This window comes from Hypomesus transpacificus, unplaced genomic scaffold (assembly GCF_021917145.1).
Source record: "Hypomesus transpacificus isolate Combined female unplaced genomic scaffold, fHypTra1 scaffold_52, whole genome shotgun sequence".
NCBI lineage: Eukaryota > Metazoa > Chordata > Actinopteri > Osmeriformes > Osmeridae > Hypomesus > Hypomesus transpacificus.
In genome coordinates this window covers 1,326,739-1,339,476 of record NW_025814031.1, presented here as the reverse complement: position 1 = coordinate 1,339,476, position 12,738 = coordinate 1,326,739, and the positions used below count along the sequence as shown (strand labels likewise).

Here is a 12,738-nt window from a genome sequence, read left to right as displayed (position 1 = left end):
ATAGCAACAGCGCCGGAGTCCCGCCCACAGTCACTTGCGTTTCACCTTTTGATACTTACGTTTCAGATTGTTAAAATAGGGCCCAAAATGTCATTATCAATGCTATTTTGGTGGCCATCTTGAAAATCTCCAGTGACATTTCAGATGGTTTTCTTAATGTTAAAACTATGCTAAATGAATTAAATGTCTGTTAAATGTCAAATCCAACTAAAAGATAGTTCCAATCAAATTAAAAATTAAAAACCCTAGATGTTTAAAAGGCTACCTTTTCCTAAACTGACATGCACCAACTCAGGGCACTGGCTTTTTGACATCAATTTACACATTTAATGGGTCTACTCTTAATGCATGACTATGTTTAAGTTAAACCCCCCTATTTTGACGATCTGAAAAGCAAGTACCAAAACGCAAAGCGCAAGTAACTTTGTGGGCGGGACTCCGCCGCTGTTGCTATTATACCGGCGGGATAAATGACTTTGCGCCTGCCGTAAATAAAAAATGAATTGGTCTGAAGGAGCTACATTTCTAATGGGTGTGGTTTGGGCGTAACGTGCAATAAACCAATCAGAGCGTCATCTCACATTCCCTTTAAGAGCAGCGCTTGTTCCATGGCGGATTGCTATTATAACGGCTGATTTGCCACGCGCACGCCAGGAGCGGTTCACAGCCGAGGAGACCGACTTTCTCGTCAGGGCCGTAAAAGATAGAGAAATTACATTATATGGGAAAAGCAGAGCAGTTCTCATGCTGCTTATTCAAATTCTTATTTTTATGTATATTTTATTTTGTAAATTGTTGTATTTTGTAAATTGTTTAGTTCTTAGAATTAGTTTTACTATTGTACGTTTTAACTTAATTTAAGATCGGTAGGCCCTACATGTTTATTGTTTGCGCCTTCCTGCCACAGTAAATTCTGTGTTTGTGTAACATAGGCTACATGGCGAATAAACCGAATTCTGATTCTGATCCTGATGGAGATGGGAGAAAAAAGAAAAAAAAAATAGCTTCGGTTAAACAGGCGTGGGAGTAAATGGCCACAATTGTAACAAATCAAGTTCACATACATAGAGATTTTTCATGAAAATCTTTTTATAATCATTGAAGAAATGTGACACGCCATAAATCTAAACACTGTAAAGTAGCTTCGCAGAAAGAAGACCCTGGCCTCGCCAGCAGTGCGCACGGACCAAGCTTGCGCCCTTATAGTGCCGTTATAGCATCTGAATAATACGCCATTGACTTTAGCCCCACGTTTTTCCTGGTCAGTGGCGGAATAGTTTTTCGGAAACTGCAAAATAGCACCAGGGAACGTTTGAGCCGGAACACGCCTCCTTTTTCGCTGAACCGCCCACGGGAATGCAAAGTCATTTCGACGTGCGTCTGTGGAGCGCAAAGTCGGCTTTGCGTCGAGTGCAAACTAGGAATGACACTTGCATCGTTGGCTAAGTCTATTGCGCTGGGTGCAAGATAGGGCCCAATGTCAGCACCTATCTGTCATCAATTGTCTCTGGAGTAGGAGGTTGGGGCTTCTTATCCAACAAATTACACCCCTGAACTTTTAAAACATATCAATGGCCTACTACAATTGCAAATATCCTTTAGCCTCTTCTCCAATTGGTGCTTGATATAAAACTAATATAATTTTCTGCCCATTCTGCACAGTTTTTTGGGACTTTCCACAACAGCACCCATTTCCCAGTTCCTCTATTCTGCAGTACTACACTTTGACTTTGAAACTTTCATGTAGGCCCATACTATAGCAGTTAAAGATATACAACACAGATGAGAGTGAATAAGAGATCATGGTAGTGGAATGTTGTTCCACTGTTCTGCTTCTCTTTTTCGCCACTCCTATGAAGCATTGACAACAATAACTCCTATGAAGCATAGACAACAATAATGTTTAATGTAACTGGCCTTTCTAACAGTTCAACTGGGCCCAGCTTGGCACCCCAATGGTCTAGAATATCCCATAGCTGCATTGTAAATCAAGACGAGAGCCTTTTCATTAGACCCAGTGGCAGACCCAGTGGCTGTTTGAGGTTGTCAAATATCACCACTCATGGACTTATGCCTAAATTGACATGCACCAACTCAGAGCAATGAGTTTCAACAACCATTGGGACATTTATTCAATTTTTTGACTTAACTCTTAATGCAAGACTATGTTTAAGTTATTGTCTGAAATTCTCTGTCAGCAACCGTCTATGGAGGACCCTCCCTCATCAAATTGCTTTGGTCATGCTATCTTAAAAGTCTAGTCCTTAGTTTAATTGTGCCAAAGAAGACGATAAAATGACCAAGCTGTGTTTGGTTGATTCAACTGTATAGTTCTGAAGAAGAAGACCTTCTGTTTCTTTTAACAGTAGAATTAGCTGTGGCCAAACTAGCCACAGAATGGCTACTAGACTAGAATGGCTACTAGCTACTAGCGACCTAACGTTTCATGGCTCAAAGTCTTATAGCGGGTCCCCCCTTGCTGTCGCATGCCCTTCAGATGGCCAACCCCTGTAATTTGGCTTTTTTGCCCTTTGGCCTTGGCTAAACCAGCTTGCCACACTCTCCCTAGCATCGAAATCCTAGCTCTATGGGTGCTCCATGGCCCAGCTCCGTAACTCAGGTGGATATGCGAAGGACAGCTGAGAGGTGATGATCCGGGTCTGCAATTTAACTAGCAAACCATCAGCCCGCGCCCACTGAATCAGTCAAGTTCTTATTATGTCCGCGTTAGTTTTTTTCTTTATTCCCTCAGTGCCAATTCAAATTATGATCCTTCAACACTGCGACCGTAGCAAACTAAGAACACAGCTTTGATTTGGACCTCAGTAAACAGATATTTAGAAGTAAGTAAGTAAGTAAGACTTTATTTATATAGCACATTTCATACAAGAATTGTAGCTCAAGGTGCTTTACATAAAATCAATAAAAACAATAATACAAGTGATAAAAGTAATAATTAAAATAGCAACAATAATATAACTAATAAAAGTAGTAAAACCCTTCTGAGATAAAATTACTTAAATGCTTCGGTAAAAAGGTAGGTTTTAAGCGGTCTTTTAAAAATGTCTAGCGTGTTTGCTTCCCTAATATTTATGGGTAATTTGTTCCATAGTTTTGGGGCATAATTAGCAAAGGCCGAATCACCAATCTTCTTTTGACTGCTTCTGGTGACCTCTAATAGGCCTGCATTTGATGATCGCAGTGTTCTAGCTGGTGTGTAGTTTATAAGGGAGCTAGCAATGTAGCTAGGTCCTTGTCCGTGTAGAGCTTTGTATATGAGGAAAAGGACCTTAAAGTCAATTCTGAAGGTAACAGGGAGCCAGTGTAAAGTAGCTAGGACAGGACTAATGTGTTCTCTCCTTTTAGTTTTGGTTAATAATCTAGCTGCAGAATTTTGAATGAGCTTATTTTAGAAGTCCATGTCTTGTTAAAAACTCTACATTCTGTATCAACCTTTTGTTTTTCATTTTCGAGGGGGGCTAACCAACAGCTAACTCTCCTGTCTGCGAGGTTGCGCAAGCGCACATATGTAAATCGCCTGATCACTATTCTTTCAGGACTACATATTTACTAGCGCTCAACACATTTATTTATTTATTTTTATTTACCTCATGCGGGCCGGATTGGGACAGCCTGTGGGCCGTACAATGCTCAGGTCTGCCATAATTGATTCTCTGGTGCTCAGGTCGTAATTTCAATCACACAGCACGGAACAGTGTAGGCCTACAGGAATATCTGGACCACTCAATCAGAGGCAAAGACCTGCCCCATCTCTGTCTCTGATTAGTTCAGACCACGATATGATCCAACCATGAGTGTGAGTTCCGTCAAAGAAGAAACAAATGCTTCGTTCCTGGAGAAGCAGTGGATGCGAGGAGATTAGGTGCACCGTGCGACCTGGGAAAATGTTTAGTCACACTCGTTCAAATTTTGGTCGCATATGCCTATCTCTTTTTGACCAGCGGATGTGTAAAGCATTATTTTAGCATTAGCCCTAAATTCAATTTGCTTTATTTCAATAATCTTTGGAGATATGAAGTTGTCTTTGCACATGGTAACATGTGGTAGTGTCTTCCTTGTGACATACCAAGTTTGGTGTTGATATCTCAAAGATTTGCTGAGATATGTTCCAACTTCATATGTATAAGGCATATGTAATGAATTTCAGAATGTTGGGACTTATGGCCTGCAAATGGCATCACTTTGTAAATGGACATATTGGGGCGTGGCCTGTAGCACCACCTATTGTCTAAAGTGACCCACGTTTGGTATGGTAGTTACTAATGGTCTGCAGTTTCAACATGACAAATTTCTAAACTTTTTACAGTTCTGCTCTAAGGGCTGCCATTGACTCCCATGGAACCAGCATTGTAATAATAATAATAATACCACCAATAACAACAGGGAACCATAAATATAGCTGCAAGCAGCGAGCTGGTGCCTTTGCAAAATGGCAAAATATTATAAACATGTACACTGTAGAAGATCGAGACTTGGACAACAGAGAGCAAAACTACTTCATGTTTGGCCGACAACAATAGGCTGAATGGGGATTTGAACTCATGAGCATAAGGTTACAAGTCAGTTCTCTATTGCATTTCTTATTCCATTTGACCCTACATAAACCCATGTATTCTACACATCTGTAAGAAAGTTCAAGTTGATTGGATTTATGGTTCATGAGGAGAATGGTTTATAAGGTTGTACCAAATTTGGACAGTACAGCAAAATCCATCCTTATGGGGACCTTATGGGTCCTTAAGACTTTTTTGTTCTTCATGAGAAATAAGGCATGTATACCAATGTTCTGGTACTTTGGAGTAATTGGGCGCTGGGTAAATCATTCAGACTTTGGGTGTGGCTTATAGCACCACCTATGGGCGTACATGGGTCATAAGCGGTCTGGGAGTAGTGAGTGACCTGTTGTATCATTGGGCCAAATTTGAGAACATCGGGTCAAGGACTTTTTGAGCTATTGAGCCATTTCATGGAGAAGAAGAAAAATAAGAATACTAACAAATACAATAGGTTCCCTCCTACCGGAGGAACACTAATAAGAACACTAACAAAAACAATAGGTTTTCTCCTACCGGAGAAATAAAATAAAATAAAAAAAACTATTTGTCACCAAAAGTACAGTAAAGTGGTACATCAAGTAGGGTGTTGTAGGGTGGGAGGTTATGCCTTGCAGGGGTAAGTGGATGTTACCATTTTGTTATTGTAACACAACCTTCAACTGCCCCTTTACAACATCCCCTTACCCTCCTCCCCCTGCCCAAATACTTTTGTAATAATCTGTATCGCTAACACTTAATACCATTGAATTAAATACCAATTCCTATGTAACTATAATGTTTAAGGTATTGTGCGGTATTTAATGTAACCTTAATGTAAAATGTTGCTAGGACCACACAAACTGAAACTGTGATGTTTAATCCTCACACACACACACACATCTTATTGATGCATTCTGATCCTCAGGGTCCTGGTCTTGGATAAGGGGAAGATGGCCGAGTTTGACTCTCCCTCCACCCTCATCTCAAAGAGAGGGATCTTTTACAGGATGGCAAAAGACTCTGGACTGGTTTGACTTTTGCCCGAAGAATTTATTGCATTGTTCCCTCACCCAAGTGTGTGTCTGTTCTGTGTAACAGAGCATTTTGTCTCATAACCATGCTTCTTTATCCCTTAAAGACTCCTGAAGGGTTTCACCCCAAATGCTGCTTTAGTGGGATGTTTTTTTTTTTCCTGTTTTTTGACATCCTGCTCCTTTTATGGGGGACTTTTGAGATAAATCCCCCATCTTGATTGCCATTGTTGCCATTGTAGAGTTGAAAAATTGGATTTGTCCTGTGAAACGGATTTTGGGACAAAGGAGAATACGTAAAAGAACATTTGACATCTTTTTTTATTTATTTGACGGTGTGCAATGTTGTTTCCTTACAATAAGTGAGTGTGAAATCTGTCTAATCATCTCTTTAGTAGGGGTGGATATTTAATTTAAATTCTTTACTACCACCTGCCCCCTTCTCTATAGCGGAGAGAGGTCAAAACCCACACTGGTGACTATTGACCTCAAGTTCAGGGGACTTGAAATAGACACTGCCTTCCTTAGACATGACTTGGTGCTACTACAATCCCCCCCACCCCACCCCACCCAGACAGGCTATACCGTTTACAATGTAATCATATTCAACCCTACAGTAAAACCTATGAAATAATTTCAGATTAAGAAGACCTGTACAGGGGTAGGGGCTACAGCAGGTGTCAATTTGGGACTGAGCCAAAGTGTATTTCTTTTAGAGTACTACTTCTCAGGTGCTCTTAGATTGTTGGAGGAGCCTCCGTTACCCTGTTCCAACTGTACCCCCTAAATGTGTCCTTCACTTTCTCCTCTCCTTGTCTAAAGTTACCAAGCGGTATATGATTTGCTGAAAAATATATTCAGTTGTAAACAAATTTGTGATTGAGGAAGAAAGAAAGTTAACCATCCTTTTATCACAGCTGGAACAGGGCCCAAGCCTTCTACAGAGCCACATGCATGTTATTCATCCAGCTTGCCTAGCGCCACAAGCTAGTGCGGGGTCACGTGGCTGGAAACCTGTTTTTTAATGAAGGTATCTATGTTCTAGTTTGAAATGTTCAACAGTTTGTCTCTGGCTGCTTTGGTACAGTACTCTATAGACACCTGGTTGAGCAGAATGTCTTATGAACCAAATCATTAGGGGCTTTCTTTTACCATTGCCTGCTGGCTAAATATATACGGTCACTGCTAACACATTTGAGTAAGCAGGGTTCTAAAAATGTTTGGCCTACAAAGACTATCGGCTGTCTGTTTTACACTTTTGTTTATCTTTCAGTACTTTATTTCATGGATTTCTCATAGCCATTGATTAGGTCAAGCGATCCTCTTGCCTGTTAGTCCAGGTGCATTATAGTCATGTCAATTCTGGTATCAAGATAATTGGTTGATCCATCCAACAGTCCGTTCTTCAGGGCTGGTTTTATAGTCCTAATGTGCTGTTGAAATTGACACACATTTACTTTAGTAGGTTGTGTTTGACCACTGGAGCTATAGGGCTTTATATTTTTTCGCCATTCATCAAATTGCTGCGTAGGCTGGATTTTGTTGCAAACTATTTAGGTCACGTTAGTCATAGATAGAAACACAATGTTTGAGCATAATTATTTAAAGGTGTGTCAGAGTAGAAAATCCAGGAAACATGAAGGGTGTGTCTTATTCTGGATTTGAGCATGCATGTTTACATTGATACACTGTTTACTATGAAACACACACAAACACACTATATCCACTAGTCTCCTCCGCTCTGCTCCAGTGTCTAGGCAGACACGTTTTTGTTCAGTGGTCAATTCCAGAGTCACAGAGGTCAACACACTATCTTCCGTCTTGGCTACCAATGACGATGTTTGGTCATTGGTAACCAACATTGCTGCCATTGGATATCAACAGATCTGGAAGAAAACTGTTCTTTACTCTAGTGTGTTTTTTCTTTTGGAAGTTTTATTATAAAGAACAACTTTTTGTCTGTATTCCAGAACATAGAGTGGCAAATCGTTTGGGGGGGAAAAAGCTAGAAAATACCAGTGTTACATATTTATATAATTTGTAAGTATATGGATATCATTAATATTTGATATTTGTGTACATGCACTAGTTTTTAAGTGTGCTTTTTTCTTAACAAATGTAAATGTGTTAAAAGGAAAATAAATGGTTTTTGTTAACCTGTTTTATAAATGCTCTATCTTTCTAGATCTCTCTCTATATGTAATTTGTGTGTTTCCTAGAGACCTAGAGAATGTAGTTGAACTAGTCCTAAGTTTAATTTCCTCGATATTGTCTATGGTAGTCCTGTCCCCTGTGGTATAAAAAAGAAAACTAGGATGGATGATAAACAATTGGACAATTCTCATTCTACACTTTATTTATTGACAAGATTTAACAAAAGAGGGCAAGATCGGTATTGCTGTATTGAATTTATCACCATAAGAGAACAATTCTATCCAAGACGACAACATCAAGGTATAGCAATTTGAGACACTGAATATCAACAAATACAATACATTTTTCTCTCAATTGCTTTGACTGAATTCTAAAATGTGAATCTTTTTTTTCAAAACTATAAATTCTAATCTCTGAACAATTAGTTTATTATTTCACACCAGATTAGAATTTCTTATTCATTTAAGCAATTTGTTTGCGTTTGTCACATGTGCAAAAGAGTAAGTGCAATTGTCTACAATTGTGCACAATAACTGCATGCACATGGATGCTGATCAAAACTGATTAGTTGATTCTCAGTGACAGTCATACTCTTCACAACTTATAAACATTATTTCATCGTGTGAGCTATCCCATGCAAAATGATTAATTCAAATATAGCTGCAAGCAGCAATGTGGTGGCCAAGCAGGTCAGATGACCCAGAAGAAACTTTCGACATCTAGTGACTGCGGTTTACCTGGCTTTCTTTGCAGTGGCTTATAGTCTCGCTAAACAGAGAATCAGAGACATGACAAGCTTGTCAGCTTTGGCTGGATTTGAACCTCTGACGTTGATGTGCCAGGACACCAATTTATCCTAGTGAGCTATTCTCAGTGCTGGAAATCATATTTCAGTGACTGCGTAAAAATATAAGGAATTTTTCCTGTGGCAAGCGGTTGTCAGATTTGTCCCAAGTTGAAACAGCTGTAATTCAGTCCTATGTCAATGTGATTGTGGTCTGAAGATAATCTCTGTTAAAGTTGGTGAATATTTGATACATTTTGAGTAGGACAAAAACGTTTTATTAATTAATGAAAATGGCGGCATCAATTTGGCTGTTATCACAAGTTAATATGTGTCAGACATGGGATCGCCCCCCTAGAGGTTAGAGGACACATATCTGTAAAGCACAATAAATCTGACTCTTCTTGAGTATAGATCCCCTGAGATTGAAACATTATCATTACCATTATGATTATACTGTTAGACAGCTACTGTGGCATACCTGGCTTCACTAAACAGATAAACAAGTATCATGACATGCGTGATGACTGTGGCTGGATTCAAACCTATGACCGTGCACTTCAGAGGAACCCGTTTTATCCCAGTGAGCTATTCTCAGTGCTAGGAATTACTGTGTTCAGTTACTGTGTAAAAAAAAGTAAGCCGTTTTTCCTGTGGGAAGCGTTGTCAGATTTGACCCAAGTATAAAAAGCTGTAATTCAGTCATATTTTGACAAATCAAGGTGATTGTAGTCTGAAAATGATTTGATTACATGTCCATGAAAATAGGAGAAACGGCGAACGAGGAGTTCAAAAAAGTATGTTTTTATGAACATTCCAAATGGCCGACGCCCAAAATGGTGGACACGGGACAATGTGATATATTTTGACTTGGTATGCCACGTAGAATCAGAAGAGACCAATCTTGTGATTTATGACAAATCTGTTCAGAAGTTATGATGCAAGAAATCCGATGCACTGGCTAGATGTAGATTCACTATATCTACAAAGCACAATAAATCGGACTCTTCATGAGTATAAATCCCCTGAGAATGAAACATTATGGTGGCCATTATGATTATACTGCTCGACAGCTACTGTCGCATACCTGGCTTCACTAAACACATAAACCAGTATCATGACATGCCTGAGACTTTGGCTGGATTTGAACCTGCGACCTTGCACTTCAACTGAGCCCGTCAATCCCAGTGAGCCATTGTCAGCGCTGGGAATTACTGTGTACAGTTACTGAATACAAAAAGGAAGCCGTGTCTCCTGTGGCACGCATGGTCAGATTTGGCCCAAGTTTAAACAGCTGTAATTCAGTCATATTTTTACATGGCAAGGTGATTGTGGTCTAAAGATAATCTGTGCCAAATCTGGTGAAAATTGGATACATTGTGTAGGAGTAAGGAAAAAAGTTTTGTTCATTCATTCAAAATGGCGGCCTCAACAATTCGTCTGGTATCACGCGTTAACATGCGTCAGACGCGGGATCTCCTAAGATGTCACGAGACATAGGAATGACTTAAATATGCCAAACAAATCAACAGTTATTGGTCAAAACACAATTTTGCCTATTGTAGCGCCCCTTAGAGCTCAAATGACACTACCTTTTTTGGATCCTGAACAACAGGGTCATGAATCCATACACCAAGTTTGGAGTCAATGCATCAAAGATTCGTTAAGATATGACCTCACTTCCCTTTAACCGTATCAGTTGCTGAATTTGATTGGCTGTAACTAACAAAACGTTGCGAAAATCTAAGCTCCATGGGATAATTTTTGTGAGGCTTGGTCTGAAGATCATCTGTGGCAATTATGAAGAAGATTCGAAAAGAATTGTAGGAGGAGTAGCGAAAAAACATTTCTCCTTAACATTCAAAATGGCGGAGATTCTATATGACTGTGTATGACGTCATAGAGTGCGTTGAACTAGTCTTTATCCAGGGAATCCAACAATAACTCATTTTGGACAATGGGGCATATGGTTCAAAAGTAACATGTGTAAACACACCTTCAACTTTGACCCATTGGTGGCGCTAGATGATTGGAATGGGAGACATGAAACTTGGTGAAATTGATGAGGGGACTGGTCCCAAAGAGTGTGCCAAATTTCACAACTTCTGACAATGTGGTTCTAGGGGCTGCCATAGACTCCCATGGCAGAAGAAGATGTGTAATAATAATAATAAATATAGCTGCAAGCAGCAATGGAGGGGCCAAGCAGTCCAGAGCAAGACATGGCCTCCATAGCACTTGCGCAACAATTAAGTTACAACAACCTTTTGCACTCATGCAACACACCAAGTTTGGTTGAAATATCTGTTTGCGTTCCAAAGTAGTGAGTGTTCAAAGTGTTTTTTTTTCTGGTATAACACCACAGGCCTCCTCTGCTCCACGTGGGAACGATGGAACCCAAGTTTGGTGACAATCGCACAAATGGTTGCTGAGTTACGCTCTCACTTGTCTTTTGCGGCTTCGCCGCCGCCTTTGATTTGTTCGTCTCTACCGAACAAATGGTTTTGAAAATGGAAAATCCATCTGACACCTTTGTGAAGCTTGGTCTGAAGATAATCTGTGCCAAATTTAGTAAACATTGGACAAAATTTGTGGCGTGTGAAAGGTTTTTACCTTTTTCCATGAAATCCAAAATGGCGGCCGCGTCAATCCGGTTGTTATGAAATATTATCGATGCTCAAGCTTGATATCTCACAAGACATCAACAGACAAAGAAATTACTTTATTAAGGTAAACACTTCAACAGTTTTTAGCTAAAACACGTTTATGCTTCCGGCCACGCCCCCTTTTACTCACATGACACAATTTTTGAAAGACATACTCAGAATAAGGTAGGCATACCAAGTTTGGTGTCACTGCCTCAGAGAACTGCTGAGATATGACTTCACTTCCTGTTTGGTGGCTTTTCTGCTGATTTTGATTGGCTTTCACGGACAAACGGTTGTGGGGATCAAAATGCTCTACCATAACTTTTGTGCGGCTTGGTCTGAAGAGCATATCTGGTAATTTTGAAGAAGATTTGACAAAGATTGTAGGAGGAGTAGGCTTTCAAAGGTTTATGATAAAACCGGAAATAGCGGAAAATCTATATAACCGGAAATTGACGCCATGGTGTGCATTGCACTCGGCTTGATCCAGGGAATCCAATGGTACCTCATTTTTGAAAATAGGACATACGGTTCAAAAGTTGCGTGTGTAAACACAACTCCAACTTTGACCCGTTGGTGGCGCTAGAGTGCCAAAGTATGGGACATGAAACTTTGTGAATTGGACCAGGGGACTGTCCCTAATGAGTGTGCCAAATTTTACAACTTTCGACCAAGAGCTTCTAGGGCCTGCCATAGACACCCAGTCTTAAGAAGAATAATAATAATAAATATAACTGCAAGCAGTAATGGCGGATTCCTCCAAACATTGCGAACCATTGAAAAATGTATATTCTTGACAAATTGGAACTGTATAGAAAAATCTATGCTGCAGAATTACCAATGGGATACCAAATCTGAAATATAATACCATCAAGATCCACAAGGGCCTTTATTTCAACCCAAGGAGTGAAGGGAGGGGGCTTGGTTGGCCTATCCATTCCAGAAAGCCTTTGTGCTTTAGGGCGTGGAATGTAGCGCCACCTATGGGTAATGGTGGGACAGTTGTGGTGTGGTAATTACCCTTGGTCTATACTTTCAAAAAAGCTCGACCAGAGCATACCCCCCGCTCTCAGGGTACCGAGCTTCAGCTCAGTCATGATGCTGGGATGAATGTAGGCCTATATGTAGAGACCAGGGAGACAGACACACCGGCCAGCTGCCCTGATGGGTCCGTGGTAGATCATTAATGCGGGTTGTATCCTACAACGCTCGTGGCCTCCGAGTAGGACATACTGCTGCTGATAGATCAAGACGTTTGGTGGTGGACACATTGCTGGACGAGAGTGACATTGTCTGCCTTCAAGAAACCTGGATGGCCAAGCAAGATCTGGACAAATTGAACTCCCTACACAAGATGTTTCATGGTGCTGGAAAGTCCACTACCGATCTCAGCATGAGAATGGTTTGTGGGAGGATAGCTGGTGGTGTAGCTATACTGTGGAACATAAAATATGACCCAACGGTAAAGGTGGTGTGGCTTAACGTTGACTGGGCTATTGGGTTGGAGTTTAATCACAATGAAAATACATTTACTATTGTAAATGTGTACACACCATATGAATCCT

The 12,738-nt window shown here is 40.3% G+C and overlaps 1 protein-coding gene across 5 annotated transcripts in view; it reads left to right on the top strand.

The window, feature by feature from the left end:
- Positions 1 to 7,734, top strand: part of LOC124465506 (multidrug resistance-associated protein 1-like) — a 167,021-nt gene extending 159,287 nt beyond the window's left edge. For all 5 annotated transcript variants that reach the window (XM_047017327.1, XM_047017325.1, XM_047017326.1 and 2 more), the window contains one exon: positions 5,482 to 7,734. In XM_047017327.1, the coding sequence (XP_046873283.1) occupies positions 5,482 to 5,590 (109 nt within the window). In that variant the 3' untranslated portion in view covers positions 5,591 to 7,734. The remainder of the gene's footprint in view (positions 1 to 5,481) is intronic.
- Positions 7,735 to 12,738: the final 5,004 nt, after the last annotated feature.